The sequence below is a fragment of the Dama dama genome, chromosome 33 (genome assembly GCF_033118175.1).
Source record: "Dama dama isolate Ldn47 chromosome 33, ASM3311817v1, whole genome shotgun sequence".
NCBI lineage: Eukaryota > Metazoa > Chordata > Mammalia > Artiodactyla > Cervidae > Dama > Dama dama.
Genome location: NC_083713.1, coordinates 59,663,364 through 59,691,112, shown reverse-complemented (window position 1 = coordinate 59,691,112; position 27,749 = coordinate 59,663,364). Strand labels below are relative to the sequence as shown.

The 27,749-nt window shown below is 38.7% G+C and overlaps 1 protein-coding gene across 1 annotated transcript in view; it reads right to left on the bottom strand.

Moving 5' to 3' along the window:
- Positions 1 to 911: 911 nt before the first annotated feature.
- Positions 912 to 27,749, bottom strand: part of NXPH2 (neurexophilin 2) — a 118,997-nt gene continuing 92,159 nt past the window's right edge. The window contains exon 2 of the mRNA XM_061135182.1: positions 912 to 3,315. Within this exon, the coding sequence (XP_060991165.1) occupies positions 2,572 to 3,315 (744 nt within the window). The 3' untranslated portion in view covers positions 912 to 2,571. The remainder of the gene's footprint in view (positions 3,316 to 27,749) is intronic.

Sequence of the window (27,749 nt, the reverse complement as noted above, 5' to 3'; positions counted from 1 at the left end):
CTCATAAATAGAGAGATCCTGAGACGATGCCTAACATCTCCCTGAAGATTAAACTTCTGCTAGTGTTTTTTAAAAATTTTTTAAATTAATTGACACACAACATCATATTGTTTTCAGGTGTTCACTCTATTAGTTTAAATCTCATTTTAAAAGGGTCTGTTTCTTTACATTTTGAACAATTTGTGATTGGGCATAAAATTAGCTTACATGAATGTCCTTTTCCTCAACTGCAGTACTCTAGGGCAAAAATGGTTTTGTAGAAATGTGTGCATTTGCATGTTTAAATGGGATCTGATTTATACTGTGCCAAGCACCATTACTGACAATTATGTAGGCTCTGAAATGAAATTATGTCTAAAAAATACATGTGGCATATGTTCTACGCCAATTAAAAAACATCCTGAGGAACTTTCTTTCTTTATTTTTTAATTCCACAAATCCTGCTAAAATCTAAGAATTGTGCAAACCGATTTAGTGTTTTTTTCTTTATATAGATATAGTGTTTATACCACTCAACTTTTGAACATTAGACAATTTAAAATCCCCTTTCATTTGTAATAATAAATCTTAAAGGAAGCTCACAGAATTCTTACTAGACACCAAGCTATGTGCCAAGTGGTTTGTATGGATTATTATTTTCCTCTGCTTTATAAGCTCCATGGCCTAATTGCTCTGTTTAATATGAACATATGGAAGATCTGAATGCTCAGTTGATAATGCATATACACATGAGCACACACACACTAAACCATTGTGAGGAAAAGAAACCAGAACAATCTTTAAAAAAACAAAAACTTAAAGTCATGTGACAGATTTAGGAAATTCTTTTTATTTACATAGAAATGTGTACACATACTTTTTCTCTGTACACAGAAAACCTAAGTGTATATACACATATGGTTCCCACATATTTTACAGTAAATAGTAGTTTAATCTTGTTCCTAGGTCAAAATAAAATGATGTCTCAAAGTATTTCACACCAACCACAAAATTACAAAAGCACCCGATGAACTTAGAGCAAAAATTTCAAGCCTGTACTACCACACACTAAGCCTAGTACAATTTTTACAAAAGACAAAAAACACTGTGCAGGCATCACCAGCCAAAGGAAAGGACTAGAGATGCAAAATGGAGACGGGAGCTGTTGGCTTTTTGAACAACATAGTAAGAGCATTTTATAGTAAGAGCATTTTGTTCTTCCTTCAGCTGTCAGTTCCATGTTTTACTTTGATATTTTACAGATAAGAAGGGGGAAAAAAGTTAACGGCTATCGTAAAAGGAGTAACCATTCCATGAATCTTCCAGGTTCTACAAACATTTCTTTTTACTGGTCAGCCAGATTCTCCCTCTATGCTAATTCAAAGATCATCCAGTTCTATGAAACAGATGACATCTGACCCCCTCAGAGAAGATGAAGAGGATGTTGTTATGAGACAACATTCATTAGGAAGTTGTCCCAAAAGCCTAGGAAGTCATGTGTCTTGGTTATTAGCACGATGATAATTAGCATTGTTTAAATATACTCTTTATTTCCACAATCTGATCCCTCATTTAAATAGCTAAATGCAAGGAGAACTTAATCTAATAGGCTAGAAATAATAAATACATCATCCTGGAATTTCCTCCTTCCAATTCCAATCTCTCTCCCATTCTAGCTAGCCTAGGAAACAATTGCTTTCTCTCAATTTCAAAGTTGTTTTACACAGGTATACAAAAATCATACCATCAAATGAATAGAATTAGGTTACAGGGGGAAAACAGAGTTGTGATATTTTTGACAACCTCACATCATTGAATCTGGCAAAATAATCTAAAAGCATCCTGATTGTCATCATTGTTGAACTGACTTACAATACACCCAGATTTGCTTTTTTAATATGCCAATATTACTACTCAGATGAGAATCCTAAGGATGGTGACCAACCCAAGGGTAAGTGTTTAAATCCCACTCCACTCAACTCTAGCTCAGATAATAATGTGTTTCATTCTACTGTGGCATTGTAACTTCACACATGAGTTTTGAAGCACATTTTACCCCTTCATCTCTCATATCACTAACAGCACAGACATGGGGAAAAAGACAGCAATAAAAAAGAATTCAATGTCAGAAATGTGATTCATCTATCAAATACAATCTTTTCAGTTACTTTACTGGATCTGCTATTTTTAAGGTAACTTTCCAAAACATACTTCAAAGGTAGGTTCATTTCAAGAGCAATGTTTATCACATGCATTATTTGGTTCTTTCCTGTTCCATGTTGCTACCATCGACTCAGAGAAACAAGAATAGCTGAAGGAGTCAGCCTCAGGAGAAAGAGATCTTATGAGAGAGTGGTGGTTTCATACACAGTTTGACTGTTTAGATTAAGGTACTTATGATCATAACAAACACATTTCAACTTTTAAGATGTTTCTTTTTCTTTTCTAAATTTGAAAACCTTATAGGGAATGAAGGTTCATTGCCAGAAACAAAAGGGATCCTTTGCCATGGAGAGCTGAGCTTGGTTCTTGGTGGTTCTATTAATAATTGAGTATATATTTATCCTTCCTTTTTATTGGCCATGGGAAGATTCAGCCAGAAGATAAGTAGGGAGTCTCACTATGGTAATTGTAGTCAGGACAGACCTTTTGCACAAGTTTATAATCAACACTGTAAAAGGCAATGTAGATGCAAATGACCTTGAAGGGCTTGGAACACAACCAGGATACATGGCTCTGAGTCTGCTCCTGGTAGCAGATCTTGGATGGGTCAAAATTGCACAGGGCGGTCTTCTTGGCCCGATCTGTTTTTTCATACTCAATGCGACAGTTGAAAGATTTGGATTCCTTGGTCTCCAAGGTAGACTGTGGGGAAACTTCAAACTCCACCACTTTGGAGGGGGGTACCAAACTCACTGAAACATTGCCCAGGCCGGTGGAATTATGTCGAAAATAAACACTGAAGGTTCCATTTCCATGGTCAACGATTTTCCCCGTGATGAGGAGGTTGAGTTTCACAGTTTTAATGTTGGAATGGAAGTCACCCCATCCAAACATTTTCTTAAATTTTCCTGTTTTCACTATTGGCCTCCTTTTAGTTCTTGCCAATGGCTCCTGAACCTCCGTGATGTTGGCCAGCCAATCCCAAAAGTTCTCCATGCTGTCCGCATAGGCCAAGTGTCCAGGCTTGGGGACTGGAGACTGTTTAACAAACAGGCGCAGAGGGTTGATGATCCTTGAGTGCACCACATTACCCACCAGGGTCCCCGCGGCATCTTTGTCTTCCCAATCCAGTCCCTCCGTGGCATGTACCACCTTCTCACTGTCACAAAACAGCTGTTCAAAAGGAAGAAAGAAAAATATACTTTAGGTTGGGCTGTGAGTCCACACATACCAAAGCCAAAGCACTGGGGCAATTCTTGTAGTATTATTTCACTTCCTGCTAAATACCATTTCACATACACAGTTGGGCTCTGCAGTATAACAAAATGACCATGTCATTCGAGCAGTATAAATCTGTGAGTACAAACATGGAAATGATGAGATTAGGAAGAGAGGACAGTTGGTTCTTTGTATACGCAGGTTCTGAATCTACTGGATTCAGCCAACACTGAATTGAAATTAAAACTAAACAGAAAATCCCAACTGCCCCCAACTGAAACACAGAAATTTCCAAAAAGCAAAACTTGAATTTGTCACATTCTGGCAATTATTTACATAGTATTAGGCATTATAAATAATCTAGAGAAGTTTTAAAATATACAGAAGTATGTGCCTAGGTAATATGCAAATACTAAACTATCTTATATAAGGAGTTTAAACATCCCTGGATTTTGGTATCCAAGGGGATCTTGAAACCAATCCCCCATGGATACCAAGGGATGACTGCATTTCATTTTAATGGGTTGATGTGGCTTTAGTCTCTGTCTCCTAATCTTTACAATTCTATCTTCCCAGACCAGGGGATATAGTATTTTTTGGTCTCTTATTGGATAAAAACATTCAATTTGTAAGGTCTTTTATTTTTAGGTAGAAAATAACTCTAGTAAGCTGAGATTTCTACCATGGAGCTAGAAACCATCTGAATATAAGATATTGATAAGATTCTTAAAATATATTTGTAGATAGCAAGCATATTATTGTATTCAAAAGCTTATGTCATATAATTTCATAACTTGATATAATTCAATTTTAAATTCTGTAATTAAAAGTAGCATAAATAATAATATGAAGTTCCATAAAAGATTTAGTTGAAAAAATATAATTTCAAATTATCTGCCTTTATAGAAGCAGAAATAAATTGGAAATGTATATTTTGAATTAAGTAATTATTGATAAATAAATTTTATTACAACTGAATAATACCCTGAAAGATAGGATTGCTAAGAAAGAATCATGTGCCTGTGTTTTATGGATTCCACAGTATTTTGATTCAAATCATTCCCCCTGAAACACAGTACTTTATTTGCATTTGATTTTCTTTTAACTCTCTTTGCAGTGTAAGAGTCCTCATGATTTCTAAAAATCATTTAGTTAAGTCAATATGAATTTTGAGAGACAGATTCATAATATATGAAACTGCTGCTTGGAGTGGATATTTATAGATGAATTATAAAGTCTGGAAAATAGAGGTTTCTCGTGGAAACACAGATAGCCTCTTATCTCTAATGGCACAAACCACTCTGGTAATGATTCTCTGGAAAACTGTCAGTGTGATGAAAAGGATGAGAAGGAAGTGGGGCTGTTTTTATGTACTGTTTCCCCAACCCTTTCAAACTTGGCGAAGTACCTGGTAAAACCAGTCTCAGATTATTACAAGGATTATTGCTTTCAATTCAGTTTTGAGAAAAAAAAAAAAAAAAACTGGCATAGCTTGGATTGTAAATACTGCACTTGACTATATGGTAGAGTTCAATAATATGAGGTTATATTTTATACATTCATAAAAGTTTAAGTTCTAATAGAGTTTCACGAGAAGTGTTTTCACCTATAACTTGTCCCTGAATACTTTAGAGGAGGAATGCAAGGACTTAAATGTATGTGTGTATTTTTCTTTTTTTGTTTTTTGCTTTGGTGGGGAGGGGGCACATAATATATATTGATCCCTTTGATTAATTCTTGAAGGCTTTTCCCACTCATGTCTAGTAATTTCAAAAATTCTCTTCTCTACTTAAATTACTGAGGTTTGGCAGAAGGGCAAACTGATATTCTGCACATTCTTATTGTTTTGAGAACCTGAATTCATACTCTTTGTTCCTAGGGTCTCGCACATCCTGAGTCGATACTTCTTTCTCTCTCCTGGTGTTGAAGGACTGGCATAGTCACCAGAAAAAGAAGGATCATTACTCAGCATTTCTGGCTCAAAATATTCTGGGTATTTCTGATACTGTCACTAGTTTTCTGACTTTGAACATTCTTCATTACAACCTGCACAGAGCCTTATTGAGATCAACTGGTCAGACAGCCATGGAAGTCAGTACTGGCTACAGATAGGACTTGAGGTTGCTAAGAACTAATGCAACCTGGTCCAAGTGACTTGTCCTGTCCTCTCTCCAAGGAGACAGTTAAGGACACATGGACAGATAAGAAACCCCTTGCTGATCAAGGTCCAGTTTCTCTTCTCTGTGATTATGATTCTTGCTATTATTATTTTTCACCTTTTCCCAATATTTCATGAGATGTGCCTTGCTTGGTCAATGTTGACGGCCACACCTATCAATCCTGAGAATGGCCAGTACTAAAGAACTTAATTTCCTGATCTCTATTCCCCAATTTGTCCAATTTCCTAACCTCTTCCTTCACTCCTGTCTTTCTTCCTATCGTTCACAAGATAAATCCCTGCTAGCTTGCTTAAAAAAAAAAAAAAAAAACACCTCAATTCTTACTCATACACAATATGCTTGTGCTCAAGTGCTTAGTTGTGTCCAACTCTTTGGGACTCCATGGATTAACATATACACACTAGAGACAGTGACTCTCACTCAGTCATATCCGACTTTTTGTGATCCCGTGGACTGCAGCCTGCCAGGCTCCTCTGTCCATGGGATTTTCCAGGCAAGAATACTGGAGCAGGTTGCCATTTTCTACTCCAGGGGATCTTCCTGACTCAGGAATTGAACCCCTGTCTCTTGGGTCTCCTGCATTGGCAGGTGGATTCTTTACCACATGCTTTACCTCTGGGCAGTGCTCCCAATTAGTACTGTGTTAGTAGAATAAAGATCTATTTTCCATTCAAAAACACTTTTTTTTTTGGCACAAGTATGACAACACTCTGTACTACCAGCACCAATATGCTCTTTTTATCTTAAAATGCTTGTTTCACATTGCACATTTTTCTGAGTTTTCTCTGCTTGGGTCATTTTTCTTGATGCTTTGCCTGATTTTCTCCTTTTTCTGTTATTGAAAACCTATCAACGTTAAACTTATTGTACAGTGACAAGTTTTCAATCATGTAGAGTCTCAGGCTAACTGATATTGGTGCATTTTAAAATACATGATGAGTTCTATCGTGAGATGGACATTATGAGATCCTTGGGCTTCCCTGGTAGTTCAGATGGTAAAGCGTCTGCCTGCAATGAGGGAGACCTGGGTTCAGTCCCTGGGTCGGGAAGATCCCCTGGAGAAGGAAATGGCAACCCACTCCAGTATTCTTGCCTGGAAAATCCCATGGACTGAGGATCCTGGAAGGCTACAGCCCATGGGGTCTCAAAGAGTCGACACCACTGAGCGACTTCACTTTCACTTTCTCTTATCTCTAGAACTTCTGATGTGATAGTTCTAAGATGACTCGATAATAATTACTGAAAAAGTCACTTGTTAATTTTCAAAAATACTACAGAGTTTCATTGTAGTAACTGATGTAACAATTTGACCCAAATAAAGGTAACTCACCCTAAGAAAGTGAAAAAAAAAAAAAAAAAAGAAAACAAAACTTACCAAACAGATAAATTAGATGTAATTATTTGCTTTTATAAACACTCCTCTATTCTTCAGGAAAGATTCTACAGACGACAATTGAAAATGAAATTTGATTCTTAAAAAGTATATTTAACACAATACTCTTTATTTTCAAATCTGCTCAAGTTGCCTTTGATTTTAAGGTTTGCCTATGTAAAAATAATGCAATTTAACTCTTAAGCACAGATCTATGATTGTTCTCTGTTTCAGTGAAAACTGTCATTGAGGATTCCTTAGATAAAATGTTCCCTGGTGGCTCAGAGGTTAAAGTGTCTGCCTGGAATGTGGGAGACCCCAGTTCGATCCCTGAGTTGGGAAGATCCCCTGGAGGAGGAAATGGCAACCCACTCCAGTACTCTTGCCTGGAGAATCCCATGGAGGGAGGAGCCTGGTAGGCTACAGTCCATGGGGTCACAAAGAGTCGGACACGACTGAGCGACTTCACTTTCACTTTCTTAGATAAAAAGTAGATGTATGCATCTTTTAATTTTTTTGCTTTGCCCTAGACTCTACTTTGACAACATTAAACAAATTGAGAAAAGCTGGGTGATGGCAACCCGCTCCAATATTCTTGCCTGGAAGATCCCATGGATGGAGAAACTTGGTAGGCTACAGTCCATGGGGTTGCAAAGAGTAGGACATGACCGAGCAACTTCACTTCACTTCTTCAACTTATTTATTACTCTAAAATGTATGGACAGTTCTTACAAGTACTGTTTTCCAAATCTAAACTCAAATTTCAAAAAGTTATTGGATGATGATGTATATAGGTAGAAGAGTGTAATTAAAAAAACAAATATATTTCTAATTGTCTTAAAAAGCTGCTAGTTGTACCTCTTCTCCCAACTTCCTCTCCCTGGGGTATAACTTGTTCAGCCTTCTCCCTAGAATGCTGCTTAAACGCGTGCATCACTACTGAGAAGATATCCTCTCCTAAACAGGTCTACATAGATAGTTGTGTGACCAAGTTCCCAAGGCTCATGCTTAACCTCAAAAGACCTACTGAGGGATGACTGTGATTTGAATGAACCACAACCCCATCCACACTCATCCAATATACTCCCAATATGGAAGCAGCATGGTGGAAAAAGGATAGGACTTGCTGCCTGATGACCTCATTGTCCCTTGACATAAACCCCAATTTTCTCACCTATACCTCCTTTGTTGGTTGATTGTAAGGACTAAATTTAAAAAATGGATGGAAATTACTGAGCCCAACCTCTGGCAAAAGACACTCAGAGACTGATGGGTCTTACATTATCCAATGGATAGTTCCATGCCTCCTACTCAAAAATTATCTTCAAAAGATGATATGGATTCTCAGGTCTCCAGGGAACTGATTAGTGATCAGTCAAGCAACTTGTTCAGTGCCATAGGATAAATTAATGAGTAGAAATCAACCCTAGAGCATCAATCAAATGCTTCTTCGTGCTTCCAGTCTCACTGACATCTGAGTCATACCCAGATCACAGGGACAGGTGAGCATTCTTAGCTAACAAAATGTGTTTGTGGATCTTTGATTTCAGCCTACCAAATGAGTCAGCGAAGGATCTGAAAGTGCCAAGTGTCTGGCAGGACGCTCATTCCTCTGTAGACAATTTCAGTGATACAACGTGCTGGGAGAGGACTGAGGTGGATCTGAACCTGTTGGCAAACCAGTCTGTCCAAGGCAAGGTTGTTAGATGTTATCTGCAAAACACAAGGCTGTATCCCCCACTGCTTTTGTACTTGCTGGGGTTCTCTATGCTACTATCAATATCATGGCTGTCTTTTGTCCCATCATATTACAATAATAATGCAAAAACATTTAACTGCTTGCACGAAATGGAGTTTAAAAAAGGGAGAAAAAGAGGAATTGCTGTGCTTTATCTGTTTGAACATTCCCTGATTTCAACACATTTATCAAAGCTTAAGTAATTTATGTCTTGGCAGGGTGTATCAATTTCACAAAGCACACACATTAGCCAGATACAATGATATCATATTAGCTTTTTCTGCATCTTACAGCGGAGCTCAAAAAGATTAATAAAAGCTCAAACCTTCATCAATTAAATGAAGCAGGTGGAAGGAAGGAAGTAAAGGAGGAAGACTCTCTTTCATTTCATTTCTTTTGTTTTTAGGGAGAAAAAAAAGTTGACAGGTTCAAATCATTCATCATAACAAGCTGGAGTTGAATTTCACTGATAATTAAATGCATTTTTTCCCAAGAGGCAGAGAAGCTGCAATGAATTTTATAGTAGCAGATGTGAGAACTGTCACAAATTATGGAAATAATTTATAAACTAAAAAGCATCTTTCTCTGCAAATACTATATCAGAAGATCTTTTAAAAATATATCTGTTATGTATTTTTCAGGAAAACATTTTATATTAGAATAGTTTTAGTTTACTGGACAGTTGTGTGGTACAGAGTTATAATACCCTGCCCCTAGTTTCCTATATTATTAACATCTTATATATCTTACACTTGTTACAACTAAAGATCCAACACACGCTTGCATGCTCGTTCACTTCAGTCATGTCTGACTCTGTGACCCTATGGATGGTAGCCTGCCAGACTCTTCATTCCATGGGATTTTCCAGGCAAGAAGGCTGGAGTGGGCTGCCTGGCTCTCCTCCAGGGGATCTTCTGACCCAGGGATCAAACCTGTGTCTCTTATGTCTCTTGCTTTGGCAGGCAGGTTCTTTACCACTAGTGCGACCTGAGAAGCCCAAAGATCCAATACTTATACCTTATTGCTAACTAAAGTCCATGCTTTATTCAGATTTCCTTCATTTTTCCTTAATGTCCTTTATATGTTCCAAGATCCCATCTAGGATCCCACATTATATTTGGTCATCATGAATTGTTAAGCTTGTTTTGGCTGTGACCATTTTTCAGTTGTTCCTTGTTTTTGGTGACCTTGAACATGTCAAGGAGCCCTGGCTAGGCCTTTCAGTTTGAGTTTGTCTGATGTCTTTCTTATGATTAGAGTAGGCTTTGAGGAGGAAGAACACAGAAGTAAGGTGCCATTTTCATCCCTTCAAGGGTACTCTCTAGCAACAAGACTTAATCACTGTTCATGTTAATCTCTGATTCAGGCAGAGAAGATCTTTTTAAGTTTCGCTTTCAGAATTCTCACAAGGCTTGTACATTTTTGTTATCGAAAGCTTAGTCTAATTTACATTTAATTCAGTGGGACTTGGTTTAGGATTGATTTTTTGTTTTTAAAGTCAGGAATTCAAGCATTTCAATTTATAATTCTTTACTGCATCACTGAATTCTCTCAAGTAACCTCAGAGTTGCTTAGGGATTCTTATACTACTTATACATTATTCTGGCACTATTATGTGCTATGTCTGTCATCAATTATTATTGTTGTTATTTCACATTCATTTAGTATTTATTTCTTAAAAATGGTGCTCATTTAGATAATTGATAATTCAATAAGGAAGAGCTTAGTCTATAAATATCTCACATGGAGTTGGAATAACCTGCTTAATGTATTAGATTCAGATATTCTCCTCAGTTTTGGATCAGGTCTATTGTCCTTGACTGTATACATCCAACGAGTCAGGATCAGCATTTATGTGGGGCTTTCTTTGCAGGTGGGTGATGAGGATGAAGCTAAGCAAAGCCTCACAAAGCAGTGTTCTTCACAGTAAGCTGGGTGCTGTGGGGCCATGACCATTACTAGGGTTCCCTTGGGATCTGAGACAGTCAGACCTTTGCCATAATTATGGGATAATCATCTTCTACATGGGCTTCCCAGGTGGTGCAGTGGTAAAATCCGCCTGCCAATGCAGGAGATACAAGAGAAACAGGTTCAATTCCTGGATTGGGAAGATCCCCTAGAGTAGGAAATGGCAATCCATTCCAGTATTCTTGCTGGGATAATCCCATGGTCAGAGGAGGCTGGTGGGCTACAGTCCATGGGGTCACAAAGAGTCAGACATGACTGAGCATGCACGCTACGCTACATCTATATATCCATCATTGTGATAGCTTTGCTTCTTCTCTGTCACTGCATGTGGGGATGGGTCCTAAACTGCACGTGACGGGGTATGGGGGTGGGGAGAAGAGGAGGAGGAGATGACTTGTCTACACCCATGAGTAATACCAAGGAAGTGAAACGCATTTAAAATGTGAGCTTATGGGGTTCAAATTCCATTCAATGTACACGATGCCATTATCAGTTCAGGATACCCTATCCTACTGCAGTCCCAACAGGGGGTGTTTTTATTATTTGAAGGAATACCTGTGGATGAAATAAGAAAACCAGGCTTGCTGTTCTACTCCAGTGTTTATCAGTTCTAACTGACACATTTTATTTAGCCCCATTGACTCTTCACTTGGAGGTTGGAGTTGCACTTTACGGAGACAAAGGAGGCTTTGAGGTAGAAAGTGAGCTAGAGTGAAGTGATCCATGCACAGGAACATCTGTAACAAACACTGTAATCCAGGGGAGAAGTGAGGGGGTCAGGAACTTTGGTCACAAATTCATGTGTTCTCTTTTTTTGTTAAATTGAATTATAGCTGATTTACAATATTGTGTGGTTTCAAGTATTATAAAGTGATTCAGTTTTATATAATCTATACATAATAAATGTAATATATAATTTTTCAGATTCTTTTCCATTATAGATTTATTGCATGCATGTGTGCATGCTCAGTTGCTTTAGTTATGTCTGACTCTTGGCAACTCTATGGACTGTAGGCTTCCAGGCTCCTTTGTCCCTGGGATTCTCCAGGCAAGCATACTGGAGTGGGTTGCCATGCAGTCCCCCAGGGGATCCTCCCAATCAAGGGACTCAACCTGTGTCTCCTGCATCTCCTGCACTACAGTTGGATTCTTTTACCATTGAGCTGCCTGGGAAGCCCCATAGGTTTATTACAATATATCAAATACAGTTCCCTGTACTATACAGCAGGACCTTGTTATTTATTTCTTTTAAATATAGCAGTGTGTATCTGTTAACCCCTCCCAACCTTTCACTTTGATAACCATAATGTTGTTTAGTTCATCTGTGCCATATTTTAGATTCCACTTGTAACTGATATGGTATTTGTTTTCTTCTGACTTACTTCACTATGATAATCTCTAGATCCATCCATGTTGCTGAAAATGGTAGTATTTATTCTTTTTTATGGCTGAGTAATATGCCATTATGTATGTATGTTTGTATATATACATACATACATATATATACGTATTTTATATATATACACCATATCTTCTTTATCCATTCATCTGTTGATGGAAATTTAGGTTGTTTTCATGCCTTGGCTACTGTGAATAGTGTTGCTATGAACATTAGGGTGTGCATATCTTTTGAATGCATTCATCTTTAATCACTGATTTAAGACGTATCTATCACATGCCTTTTAGGTACAGCATCTGTGCTCTGGGCACTGGGAACATACCGCTGAACAAGGTAGATAAAGTGCCTACCTTAATGTGATTTACAGGAAATTAAGGAAAAGAACATCAAGACAGTCAGGTCATGGTGGAGAGGCCTGACAAAATGCGGTCCCCTGGAGAAGGGAATGGCAAACCACTTCAGTATTCTTGGGTTAAGAACCCCATGAACAGTATGGAAAGGCAAAAAGATAGGACAGTGAAAGGAACTCCACAGGTTGGTAGATGCCCAATATGCTACTGGAGATCAGTGGAGAAATAACTCCAGAAAGAATGAAGAGACGGAGCCAAAGCAAAAACAATACCCAGTTGTGGATGTGACTGGTGATGGGAGCAAAGTCCGATGCTGTAAAGAGCAATATTGCATAGGAACCTGTAATGTTAGGTCCATGAGTCAAGGCAAATTGGAAGAGGTCAAACAGGGGATGGCAAGAGTGAATATCGACATTTTAGGAATCAGCAAGCTAAAATGGTCTGGAATGGGTGAATTTAACTCAGATGACCATTATATCTACTACTGTGGGCAAGAATCCCTTAGAAGAAATGGCGTAGCCATCAGAGTTAACAAAAGAGTCCGAAATGCAGTACTTGGATGCAATCTCAAAAACAACAGAATGATCGCTGTTTGTTTCCAGGCAAGCCACTCAATATCACAGTAATCCAAGTCTATGTCCTGACCACTAATGTTGAAGAAGCTGAAGTTGAATGGTTTTGTGAAGACCTACAAGACCTTCTAAAACCAACACCCAAAAAAGATGTCCTTTTCATTATAGGGGACTGGAATGCAAATGTAGGAAGTCAAGAAAAACCTGGAATACCAGGCAAATTTGGCCTTGGAGTACAGAAGGAAGCAGGACAAAGGCTAATAGAGTTTTGCCAAGAGAACGCACTGGTCATAGCAAACACCCTCTTCCAACAACACAAGAGAAGATTCTACACATGGACATCACCAGATGGTCAATACCAAAATCAGATTGATTATATTCTTTGCAGCTAAAGATGGAGAAGCTCTACAGAGCCAGAAAAACAAGACTGGGAGCGGACTGTGGCTCAGATCATGAACTCCTTATTGCCAAATTCAGACTGAAATTGAAGAAAGTAGGGAAAGTCACTAGACCATTGAGGTATGACCTAAATCAAATCCCTTACGATTATACAGTGGAAGTGAGAAATAGATTCAAGGGATTAGATCTGATAGAGTGCCTGAAGAACTATGGACAGAGGTTCATGACATTGAACAGGAGACAGTGATCAAGACTATCCCCAATAAAGAGAAATGCAAAAAAGCAAAATGACTGTCTGAAGAGGCCTTACAAATAGCTTTGAAAAGAAGAGAAGCAAAAACCAAAGGAGAAAAGGAAAGATATACCCATTTGAATTCAGAGTTCCAAAGAATTAGCAAGGAGAGATAAGAAAGTCTTCCTCAGCAATCAAAGCAAAGAAATAGAGGAAAACAATAGAATGGGAAATACTAGAGATCTCTTCAAGAACAACAGCAATACCAAGGGAATATTTCATGCAAACATGGGCACAATAAAGGACAGAAATGGTATGGACCTCACAGAAGCAGAAGATATTAAGAAGAGGTGGCAAGAAAACACAGAAGAACTATACAAAAAGAACTTCATGACCCAGATAATCACGATGGTGTGATCACTCACCTAGAGCCAGACATCCTGGAATGTTAAGTCAAGTGGGCCTTAGGAAGCATCACTATGAACAAAGCTAGTGGAGGTCATGGAATTCCAGCTGAGCTATTTCAAATCCTAAAGATGATGCTGTGAAAGTGCTGCACTCAATATGTCAGCAAATTTGGGAAACTCAGCGGTGGCCACAGGCCCGGAAAAGATCAGTTTTCATTCAAATCCCAAAGAAAGACAATGAATGTCAAAGAATGCTCAAACTACTGCACAATTGCACTCATCTCACACACTAGTAAAGTAATGCTCAAAATTCTCCAAGCCAGGCTTCAGCAATATGTGAACCATGAACTTCCAGATGTTCAAGCTGGTTTTAGAAAAGGCAGAGGAACCAGAGATCAAACTGCCAACATCTGTTGGATCATCGAAAAAGCAAGAATTCCAGAAAAATATCTACTTCTGCTTTATTGACTATGCCAAAGCCTTTGACTGTGTGGATCACTACAGACTCTGGAAAATTCTGAAAGAGATGGGAATATAAGACCACCCGACCTGCCTTTTGAGAAATCTGTATGCAGGTCAGGAAGCAACAGCTAAAACTGGACATGGAACAACAGACTGGTTCCAAATTGGGAAAGGAGTACGTCAAGGCTGTATATTGTCACCCTGCTTATTTAACCTATATGCAGAGTACATCATGAGAAAGGCTGGCCTGGATGAAGCACAAGCTGGAATCAAGATTGTCAGGAGAAATACCTATAACATCAGATATGCAGTTGACACCACCCTTATGGCAGAAAGCGAAGAAGAACCTCTTGATGAAAGTGAAAGAGAAGAGTGAAAAAATTGGTTTAAATCTCAACATTCAGAAGACTAAATCATGGCATCTGGTCCCATCACTTCATGGCAAATAGATGGGGAAACAGTGACAGACTTATTTTCTTGGGCTCCAAAATCACTGCAGATGGTGATTGCAGCCATGAAATTAGATGCTTAATCCTTAGAAGAAAAGTTATGACCAACTTAGACAGCATATTAAAAAGTAGAGACATTACTTTGCCAACAAAGTTTGGTGTAGTCAAATCTACTTTTTTTCCAATAGTCATGTATGGATGTGAGAGTTGGACTCTAAAGAAAGCTGAGCACAGAAGAATTGATGCTTTTGAACTGTGGTGTTGGAGAAGACTCTTGAGAGTCCCTTCGATTGCAAGGAGATCCATCCAGTTCACCCTAAAGGAAATCAGTCCTGAATATTCATTGGAAGGATGGATGCTGAAGCTGAAACTTCAATACTTTGGCCACCTGATGCAAAGAACTGCCTAATTTGGAAAGACCCAGAGGATGAGATGGTTGGATGGCATCACCGACTCAATGGACATGAGTTTGAGTAAACTCTGGGAGTTGGTGGTGAATATGGAGGCCTGGTGTGCTGCAGTCCATGGGGTGCAGAGTCAGACATGACTGAGCAACTGAACTTAACTGAAGGAAAACAAACTTTACATAAATAATCATAAATAATATCCCACTGACATAGTTGTCATAAGCGTCTGAAATGTGTGTATATATAATATGTATATATACAGATAGATATAGATACATCGAGCAGGTGGCACTAGTCCTAAACAGGGAGGCAACAGAGCAGAGCGTGAGCAGAATTGAGTTTTATTTTGATGAGAAAAATTAAACCCAGGATGTACTCACTGATCATTGAAAATGAATGAATTCATGACAAGGAAATGAATCGATCTTGGTATTTATATTCTTCTTTACCTAGTTCCAAATTGTATATTGATTTGTTTATAATTACTAATGAGTGTGATAGCATTATAAGACAATAGTTATATTTTTCCTAGTAGAAGACTCATTTTTTCTTTTCTTTTCCAGCTTTATTGAGGTATAATTGACAAATAAAATTGTAATTTATTTCAACTGTACAACATGTTTCCATTGTGAAAGGATTCCTATCATCAAGTAATTAAATTAACACACCCATCCCCTCACTGGTTACCCCCTCCTTTTCTGAGAGTGAGAACCCTTAAGAAAGGGTTCTTAGTAAATTTCAATCAGGACTTATTCATCTTATAACTGAAAGTACATGTACACTTCTCCTAATGATAAATAGGGTCCAAGGATCAGTCAGTGCTAAATTTCTGACTTGGAGGTCTTGTGCTCAGGGTGGCAGCCCGAGTAGCCTTGTGTTTCACCCTTAAATCTCCTAAGAGCTGTTGAAGGTTATAATAGATATTTTTGGGCTCTGAGACAGCCAAACCTTTGCCATAATTGTGGTATAACCCTTTTCTATTATCTTATATAATTATTACAATGTATATTAGTATTTCTTGATAATGAACCACATAGGTTCTAGATAAATAACATTTTGAATAATGTAGCTTGTCTGCATGTTTATGGATGTGTTATGATATGTTAATAGACAACAAATCTGGCTTATGTCTATGATTTTCACAAGAACTGATGAATACTCTAAATGAAAGGTAAAATACAACAACTGAATTTTTTTTTTTCCCCCGGTAATCAGAGCACTGAAGAGGCATCTATACCTCAAGTGGATGTTTTCAGTTTTTGGTGTTATACTGAATATAAGGTATTTATAGCCCATACTAGTTTTCTGTGACATGCTTGCCATAATAGAAATAACTTACCAAGGATAGATTGAAAAGATCACCTACCATTAACAAGAAGGCCACACCCTTAACTATTCTATAGTACATCAAAAATACATAGTCCTCTGTCTGTCAAAGAAAAAAAATGTATGGTTTTCCAGGATCAAGCAGAATAAACTGAATGCTCCAAACTTGTGAATTTATATCAAGCTGGGAGGGTTCGCTTTTCCTTGATAACATGACTGGCAGATGTTACTAGAGATAAATTGATACAGATATGTACAAATATTTTTAAAGACGGCTGTCTTGCTCCACTTGGATATCCTGAAAGGATTTATTAACTTTTTTTTTCCACAGAGACAATCATCGCTTAGTGCCAGTTAGGAAGAATAACTGGTTTGTTTAATGGATCTGTTTATCACATTCTTCCTGATGCACTCTGGATAGCTAGCTAGTAATTATTTCACTGGGGGTATCAGTTCATGCTAAGAACCCCCAAAGTGACCAGTGTTATACAGTGTGGAGGTGGCCGGCAGATCCCATGCTAGCTGAACAACTGTAGAACAAGTAATGAAAAGCGATCTAAGGCTTCCTTTATGTTGTGTATGTATATATATATAGCTTATATAATTGGACTGCTTTAACAATTCTGTCCCACATCCTGTAGTTAAAATAAAACAACGATCTGCTCAGCAGGAAGGAAAAAAAAAAAACTCTGTTATGATCAAACTTAGCTTCCCATTAAATTTTCTCCTTGTAAACAAATCTTGGAAAGCATTTTCTCTGGGTAGAAATTTTGCAGACTATCATCCCTGCTGACAAAAGAACACGTATTTCTGGACAACATAGAACGCTGTATTGATGATTAGTAATATGGCTTGCCCTCAAATCATATTTCTGGGGCTCCATTACAGAACTGTCACAGCAGATTAAAAGAAGAATGACATAAAGGGGATGAAGAATGACAGAATCAAACATGTATCAATGTATTAATTGTATCTATTAATATTTTGTGTCATAATGTGGCAGTGTTTCAAAATTCATTTTGCAAGTTGAAAAACAAATGATTGCTTAGGAGAACAAAGCTAAACAATGGACAACCTTAGTGCTGAGAGTAGCAAATTCATTTTACCTTCCAGATATCTTTTAATAGCTGCCCTTTACATTTTTCTAAATTGATACAGGAACTAACAGGAAACATACATGTGAAGACAGAAATCTTAGCAGTAAGAGCCAAAAAGCTAGATTGCAATGCTTGGCAGTAGTTTTATTGCTAAGGTTAAATATGGCAATTCTTATTTTATCTTGAAGACAGTAATCTGGAAAATCAATGACATAACCTCTGCAAAAAATCTTACGTACAAGCACACATCCTGACATGCAGAACTATCGTGTAAAAATGCATATGTGCATGCATGTACCATAATTTTTGTAAACATTTCAAAGAAATGGTGTGATACTAAGTGATGGAAGCTAGAATGAGAAAGACAAATATAATATCACTTATATGTAGAATCCTAAAAAGTTGATACAAATGAACTTAAATCCAGAACAGAAACAGACCTACAGACATAGAAAACAAAGTTTTCTAGGGTTACCAAAGTGGAGAGGAGGGGAGGAACGAATTAGGAGTTTGGGATTAACAGATGTATACTATTATATATAAAATAGATAACCAACAAGGACCTACTGTATATACAGAGCTATACTCAACACTTTGTAACAACTTATAATGAAAAAGAATCTGAAAAAGAATACATATTATATACATATTAATATATATAAGTGAATCACTTTGCTGTATATCTGAAACTAACACAAAATTGTAAATCAACTATATTGCAATAAAATAATTGAAAAAAGAAATGATGTGGAAGAAAAAGATTTCATTTTGTATTTGCAAGCTGCATAAGAAGGGCTCTTTAACAAATTACAAACAGATTAGAAGTGAATGGTAAAATACCCTGTGGTAGGGGGCTGCTAAATACTAGGCTACAGCCACAGGTCCCAAGTAAAACAGAGTCAGAGTGCAATCTCATTTAACTCAAGTTTTGCAAAGTCAAAAAAGGTACTCTTTTGACCATCTAATAGAAACAATCCTTTCTCTGTTTAGGAATAAATGGCTCAGCATGGTAAATGGCACTGTCTTTTTTCACCCCTTTGTTTTTGGACGCCCTGTCCAAGTATTCAGTGAGAGAGAAGGGCTTTCCAAGATAGGAACACAAAAATGACCCTAAAATATAATGGTCTGGGAGAGACAACATGCGCCTGTTTCTTGACCCCTAAAAGTTGGCATTTGAAAAAGAAAGTTGCAACAGAAGAAAGAGCAGTGAACGGAGAAGTGGAAATGGCAGATACTATACTTTTAAGACAGCTTAAGCAGCTTCAATGCAGGATGAGGAAACGTGGACAGATGGGAGGGTGGGTGGCGCAGGGCTTCGGAGAGGTGCAGTATATATGACTTTGTACTTTACCATAATATCCATTTGATATTTCTATCTTCAGCTACCAATAACCTAGCAATTAGCACATACTGCCTGTGATGGGCAGTTTTAATTTCCAATTTGGAACGCTAGTACTCCGTGTTCAAACACTAGGTGCAAATTCCAGGTGCTGTGATGAAGATATTTTGTAGATATGGTAAACATTGCCAATCAGTTGATTTTTTTTTTCAGTTCAAAATATCAGCACTTATTGATTACATCTTGCATCTAACATGACATTAAGTTTAAATATTTTTCAAATTGTCTTAGATATAGAGTGTGATATTTTAATTAAATGTAAACAATCATAGTCTGTTGGAGATTTTTACAGGCTCCTACATAAATGTGGTGCTTTATGATGACCCAATATAACTATGTTTTGTAAGATCAATATCAGTTTTCCACACTATAAAACACTTACTTAATAAAAAAGCCAATGTATATTGCTTGTGTATATGAAGCAGGTAATTGTGACAAAATTATGTTTTGCAATAATCATTCCTGACATTTATACTGAGAATTATAGAGTCCCTGTAGCCTTAGAGAATTTAAGAGACTTGTCCAAAGTCCAAACATTGAGAGGCAGCAATAAGTTTAGAAATCAGGTCTTTCGTATCAAGTAACTGCTCTTTCCACACTAATACTGTAATATATTTGACACATAAGAAAGCTTGATCAATGTAATATAAATAATAATACAATAAAAATAAAATAATAGAAATACAATTTTTTTATCATTAAAAGAGGAAGATTACTTTAGAAAATGAAGCTAAGAAAACTGAGGAAAACTAAAGTCAGCAATTGCTAATATTTTAATATTTATTCATATTTTCTCTCTATGTAATATAAATAATATATGTCATATATTATCTTTATTTCTGAGGAAAATACTATATTGTATTTTGTATTGTATTTTGCTTGATGGCAGCTTCTGTATTTTCCTCAGCTTTATGTCTCCAACACTCATAGTGCTTGTTTCACACTAAGTGTCTAGTAGAAACTGAATACATAAATATGACTGGTACAAATACACAGAGTCAGAAAGTACGCTGGTAGATGACAGGGGCCGGGGGTAGGGGTGGATGGGGAGGGGTATGGAGAGTTACTGTTTCATGGGGACAGAGTTTCAGTTTAAGAAGGTGACAAATTAGGGAGACAGATGATGGTGAGAGTGGCACAACAATGTGAATGTACTTAGGGCCACCGAGATGCATAGTTAAAAATATGGTTAAAATAGAATGTTTTCTATTATGTGACTTTTACCATAATTTAAAAAAAACCTTAAAAAATCTGACTGGCAGTGTAGAGTATCCTGGACTTTTCACATCTTTTTATATCTTTAGGCTTCAAACAGGCCACTTGGGAAAATGCTTTACATCTCAAATAAAATGTGGTCAGTAAAGAAGTCAAGTAGGAAAGACAATGGAAATGGAGAAAAAAGGGTTACAAGTTGGGGGGATGGAACTAAATAATAAGTAATGATAATTGGATAAAAGAAAATGAACCTAAATCAAAACATTAAAAAATAATATTTGAAAAAGTAGCAATTATTAAAAGAATTAATGTATACAATGTTATAAAAAAAGACAGAATTGTCTTATTTTCAAGAGGTCCTCATTCCTATGACCTCAATCTAATACCTATAAGCTGATAAAAATTCACAGGACCCCACCTTTAGCCCAGACTCTCTGAAGTTCACTATTCGTACATCTAGTTTCTTAACAGACAGGCTGACTTTAATTGAACCATGAAAATTATACAGCACCAGTTCTGCATTTTGTAAAACATGAGGTGATGCCTTCATGAGTGTGGCGGTAGCAGTTAACAACGAGGCTGGAAGAGGAGTCAGAAGACTTGAGTTCTTTGTTAGAACTCAACTGACCACGACGCTTCCTCATCCAACCTCCGGGCTCACCTTCCGTCTGCACAGCCCCCGGAACTGTACCTCGTTGACAACTGGCACAGCCAGGCATACATACTGGGGTCTCTTTTTCAGTCGTCTGATACTTGGCTAGGATCAACTGTGGCTTCTTTCTTGGCATCTACCAGCATTTGCAAACAAGATCAAAATCAAAGTCTCCTCTGTCCCTCTTCCTTCAGCGCCTCTGGGCACACTTGGTCCAGAAGTCCTGGGAAAGGTCGAACAGGACAGTCGTGGGATGAGGAGCTGGTTCCAGACCACAGGCAGTGGGCCAGGCTCTGCCTTGCAATCATTTCTTGTCAGACCACATCCATCAGGTATCTGGCCTGGTGAATTTTGTAAGATCTGACTTGTGAGTCTTTAAATAGCTTCTGATTACTCAGAGCTGTGTTTTCACACTTTCAGAGATATGGAACCCTTTCTCCTTAAGGTAAGCCTTTGTAGAATCTCAACACGTGCAAGAGACAATTATGCTATTTACATGCATTCTACAATTATACATGAGTTCACATGTGTAACCATTATTATTAAAAGCTTCATGAGTGAGTGTAATATGGATCTGAAGACAAACATGAAATCAGTGGTAACAGATGATTGTTGCAGTCTTATCAGCCTCAAAATAGCTCATGGTAGCATCTCCTCCATAAAGTATCTGTGATAATCTAATGGACTTGGGTGTTCTCCTTTTGGGCCCCCCACCATTATACTCCTATAATAGCACCCAGAGTCGTTGGCCTCCCTTCATTAGGCTGAATTCTTTAAAGACAGCGACATTTTCTTATCCTCTGTTGTATACACAAGGCTCACCATGGTGTCTAAAATGAAGTGCACATACTTGGTAAACATATGTTGCTAAAAATGTGCAACCCTCCCCGTAAAGCACTATCATTTCAGTGGGCTTCCCCGGTGGCTCAGTGGTAAAGAACCCACTGCCAGTGCAGGAGATGCGGGTTCAATCCTTGGCTTGGGAAGATTCCCTGGAGAAGGAAATATTAATCACTCCAGTATTTTTGCTTGGGACATCCCATGGACAGAGGAGCCTGGTGGGCTACAGTCCATGGGGTTGCAAAAGAATTAGTCACATTTTAGCAACTAAACCACAACACAACATAAATTTCAATACTGACTAAACGTCTTGGTTAAACTTCCCTTGAGATTTTTTTTTTTTTTTTTTTGATGTGGACCATTCTTTTAAGTCTTTATTGAATTTGTTACATTATTGTTTCTGCTCTATGTTTTGTTTTTTGGCGGAGAGGCATGTGGGAATCTTAGCTCCCTGACTAGGAATGAACCTGCAACTCCTGCATTGGAAGGCAGTCTTAATCACTGGTCCACAAGAGAAGCCCCCCTCCCTCCTGAGATTTTTATATATTGCAAAGTCATTCCTGGCTTGTACCCAAATACCCATACAATATTTTAAAATTATTGGGAATCAAATACATCAAGTTTAATTGACTGTGGTTTCTGTAGACAGCCTGGCTAGAAAAACTATGTTTGAGGAAGGAAAATATGGGCTGCTATAAGCAATTCCTGAGGCGTCCAGGCCACTCTGGCCCTTGGAGACTCAAGCATAATCCCAGCCTCTGGGATCCAGAGGAGAGGGGACTTGGTTGGGGAGCATGGTCAGATTCAGGAAGGGACCTGGAAAGCGGTGCTGTGGCTTACCCTATTTAAATAGGAAAAGGGAGAAGAAGATTCCTATAAAGGGTATCTTCCTGGGCATTGGGGAAGAATTAGTAGAAGATCCACTGATGTATCAAGGAGCTTGTATATGAACTCAGTAGTGTCTGACTCTGTGACCCCATGGAATGTAGCCGCCAGCCTCCTCTTGCCAGGAGGGGTTCTCCAGGCAAGAATACTGGAGAGTGTTGCCATTTCCTTCTCCAGCAGATCTTCCCCACCCAGGGATTGAACCCGGGTCTCCTGTGTATCCTGCATTGACAGGTGATTCTTTACCACTAGTGCCACCAGGAAGCACCCACTGAAGTAACAAGGAGAGAGGACGCTTTTTCAGGAGCAACCAGGTCAAAGTAAAGAACTAAGGAAGATGTTATTCAGGTAAGTTACAGTGTTGTGGAAAGATCTGGTGCTTTCAGACTGAAAGTGATCTGAGCCTCATTCATATATATTCCTTTGCTCACTGTATTGTGCTTGGCTTTTGCAGACATATTTAACAACCCATTAAGTAAGGCAGAATACTTAATAACTCATGAAAACCTTTTTAATGTGTTACTAGGGAAGGAGGATCAATCAGGATTCACTAGATCTTTATGGGCAAAAACCTGTTGAGAACTTTTCAGTCTGTTGAGTAACTTCGGTTCAGTTTGGTGCTTACTGAGCGTCTAGGATGTGCAGACCATGTGGGTTACAGCCCCTCCTCATGAACTTGCAGTGGAATCAGTGGAGATGCTCATGTGGGAAGGAGCTTGTAGAGTGGCAGAGGGAGAAAGTGGTCAGAGAGCAAAGTTATCCAGAGGCTGAGAAACTCAATCCTCAACAATGTAAACTTATCCTGTAAACTTATCCTCAACAATGCCTATAACAGGGCCAGTTACACTTATTTCCTTTTTGATTTTCCTCCCGCAAACGTATTTCCTCCCTTTGCCACCAAATATCTTCATCTAGTTCTTCTCCATCCACTAGTCACTCATCCCAGCTCAGTTATTCTGAGCCCTTCCTTGTTCTCACCCTCCCACAGCTAATTCACCACTCATTCCTATAGTTTATTCCTAAATCTATTTTAAGTTTGTCTACCTGTCTCCATTTCCACTGTCTCCTCCATCAACAATGAGATCTCTCTCCTGGACATCTTAGGAACCTCGTGTCCAACCTTGCCCCTTCCATGGCTCTCTGTGTAGCATCAAGAATGACCTTTAGGCAACCAGGCCATGCTCAAACTTGTCAGAGAATTTCACTGCACTGAGAATAAAATTCAGACTCCTTAGATGGTGACCAAGGTCCTCTGGCTCTTCTCCGCCTGCCTTTCCAACAGCACTCCACTCACTCCCATGCAGTAAGTGACCTCTGTTACCTTCTTTCAATTCCTCTTGAAAACCACCAGACAACTTCACTTACAGTTTTCTAAGGGCACACCAACATTCTGCCTTCTTTTACCTCCTCTCCCTGGATTACAGGTGACTTTGGGTCTCCTATCACCTCCACTGTGTACATATTTTGGGGGTACTCCTGTGTTCCAGGCACTGGGATGCAGTGGTAGAAAAGAGTGACAACTCCCTCTTCCTGGAGTGTACAGTGGAGTGGAGGAGATGGACAGAACATGAGTAAACAAACACATTTACCAAATAAACACAAACTGTGGGGAGTGCAGAGAGGAAAACCAGAAGATTAACCAGAGGAGAGGGTGAGTCACTTGAAAGTGGGTAGCACGAGGGGGTGGCATTTAAGCTCACACAGAGAGAATGAGCTGAGCTCACTGTAGGGACAGTGCAGAAGGGTGGTGTGGCAGAGGGCCAGCATGTGAAAGACCAGAGAAAGCTCAGGGAAGGCCAAGAATCAGATGAAGACAGTTGGTGGGGGTGGGGGTGGGGTGCTGGATACAAGGTGAGAAGTAGGCAGGGGTCAGATCACATGGGCATCAAGTTGAGCATCTCCCTTGTGGGAAGTGTTGAATAAATACTTGTTGAGTTTGTGAGATGAATATACTCCAGCTGCAAACTTATGCAAGTTAGGAAATTGAAGGCATTAAAATTTAAAAAAATCTAGTACTGAGGTCTCCACACATTTTCCAGTTGAGCGTTCTTTCTAGTATCACTTGTTGTTCAGCCAATAACTGAAACATGAAGAACCTGTGCAACTCTGTGAGGTGTCAGAGTAGCATCCATGATGTGCAGATGCTAAAGAGACAATCATAACTTTGCCCAGGAGATGAGGTTGCATGTGGAGTGACTTGCAGAATCAACCTAGATGGTTCAGTCTTGAGCTGTTCTAATTTATGGATCCCACCTGAAGCCCTGGCTTCCCTGGTGGCTCAGTGGGTAAAGAATCCACCTACAATGCAGGAGGACACAGGTTTGATCCCTGGGTTGAGAAGATCCCCTGGAGGAGGGAATGGCAACCCACTTCAGTATTTTTGCCTGGAAAACCCTGTGGATGGTGACTGCAGTCATGAAATTAAAAGACACTTGCTCTTTGTAAAGAAAGCTATGAAAAACCTAGACAGCATATTAACAAAAGAGACATCACTTTGCCAACAAAGGTCTGTATAGTCAAAGCTATGGTTTTTCCAGTAGTCATGTATGGATATTAGCATTGGACCATAAAGAAGGCTGAGTATGAAAGAATTGATACTTTTGAATTGTGGTAGTGGAGAAGACTCTTGAGAGTCCATTGGACTGCAAAGAGATCAAGTCAGTCAATCCTAAATTAATTCAATATTATAGGAAGGATTGATGCTAAAGCTTCCATACATTGGCCATCTGATGTGGAGAGTCAATTCACTGGAAAAGACTCTGATGCTAGGAAAGATTGAAGGCAAAAGGAGAAGGGGGTGGCAGAGGATGGGATGGTTAGATAGCATCACTGACTCAACGGACATGAATTTGAGGAAACTCAGGGAGATAGTGAAGGACAGGAAGCCACGAGTGCAGTAGTCCATGAGGTTGCAAAGAGCGGGACATGACTTGGTGACTGAACAAGAACACAAAGCCCTGGGGTCTGTCTAACCTTTGCCTCCAGGATTTCATGGTCCTTGTTAACGAAGGTTTTAAAAAGTCCAGACCCAATACCTGGGCTCTCCTGAACACAATGTCTGGAGTCCAGACTGCTGGTATGACTGCCACAAGATTCTAAGGTCATGGAACCAATGTTAGATCTTCAGCGGCTACTGGTCATTTTGTAGATCTCAATAAGATTCAAGATATGTGAAAGAGAAGCTTTTGTAACTATCCTCCAATGCTAAGTAACCATCTCTCTGTTTTGCTTTGCCTAATATTTCCTATGTTTTGGATCTTAACTGGGACTTTTTTGCCCTGAAGAAAATTCTTAAAGGTTAATTCTGAATTGACAGAAAAAGAGAGAGAAAAAAAAAAGACCAAGAAAGTACTGTTAAGCTAACAGAAAGCAGATGAAATTCATGATTGTTTGTTTCTATTTACTCATTAGTAAACTCACAACCCTGGAGAAGGAAATGGCAACCCACTCCAGTATTCTTGCCTGGAGAATTCCATGGACAGAGGAGCCTGCCAGGCCACAGTCCTTGGGGTCGCAAGAGTTGGACACAACTTAGCAACTAAACCACCACCACCATACTCACAACCAACATCATTTTTTACACACAGCTTATATGATCATTAGCTATATCTCACTTCTCATCTTGATATGACCTAATTCTAAAGAGTGGATGCCTCAGAATACTTGGAGATCCGTAATCTTTTATAAAGGAATCATTTCAAGGACAACAGAGGAGAAAACAATTAGAAGCGGTCTGATTTCTTAAGTTAGTTGTCAGAACTACACGGCCTTTTTTTGAATAGATTAAAATTTTTTCCTTATTACACAGTGCATATAAGTTATATTTCCATTTCATGAATATTCTTTTCATAAGAAATTTCCAACAAGGAATTAATTATTAATAATACTTAACACCTTGCTTGCCTCTTTTCCATATTACCTCCTTTTTAATAACTTTGGTTGATTTGCTTTCATGCTTTGCCTCATAAATGCACTTAAGCTTCTCAGGCTCTGTCTCTCATCACGGCTGAAACACTTAAGAGAGACCATCTGTTCTGGCCACCATGGTCAATTAAAAGAAGGATAAAAAATAGAAATGCTGATCACCCATTTCCTCACCAACTATGCACCTGTAGGAGAAAACTCACTGTTACAAAGTGTGACAGTTTATTACTAGGCTTTGCTCAAGCTAAAAGTGTAAGGTAAGGTCCATGCCTTTGAGTTGCCACATACTTTATAGATCCTTACTTGTGGCCATTTCTTGATTTTTTTTTTTTTCAGCGAAATGTGACTGTCTCTAAACAGTGATCTGTGAGAACTGTTTATATCTGAAGGGTTGTCCAACAGAAGCCAGGTAAGATTTGTAGTAGTTTGTCCTGGGTATAAGTACGGAGACAAAAGGTAAGCAGACTGGGGGACTTCCCTGGTGGTCCAGTGGTTAAGAGTCTGGCTTCCACTGTATGGGACATGAGTTTGATCCCTGGTCAGGGAACTAAAATCCCACACACCACAGGGTAACTAATTTGCTCCCTGCGTGCTGTAATGAAGACCCAGTGAAGTTGAAGGAAGGGGAAAAAAAAAGGTTCGCAAACTATGGTTGGTATGATTTCCAACCATGAAGACTGCCCATCATTAGAACAGCCTACTCCTATATAGTGTTATAAGTTGAGTTGTGTCCTCCTAAAAAGATATTCTGAAGTCCTAACCCCTGGTACCTGGGACTATAACTGTTTAGAAAGAGTCTTTACAGATGTAATCAAATTATGGTGATCTCATTAGAGTGGGTCCTAATCCAAAATGTCTGGGGTCTTTACAAGAAGAGAAGAAAAAACACACAGGTAAAACACCATGTGAAGACAGAGATACACAGATGATCTCTGAAGATGGATGCAGAATTGGAGTTCTGCTGCCACTGGCCAAGGAACATCCGAGGTGACCAGAAGCTGGAAGGGGCAAGGAAGCCTCCTTGCTTAGAAGCTTCCAAGGGAGCATGTTCTCAACCAACAGCTTGATCATGGACTTGAAGCATAGACTGTTACAGAACAAACGTCTGCTGTTCTA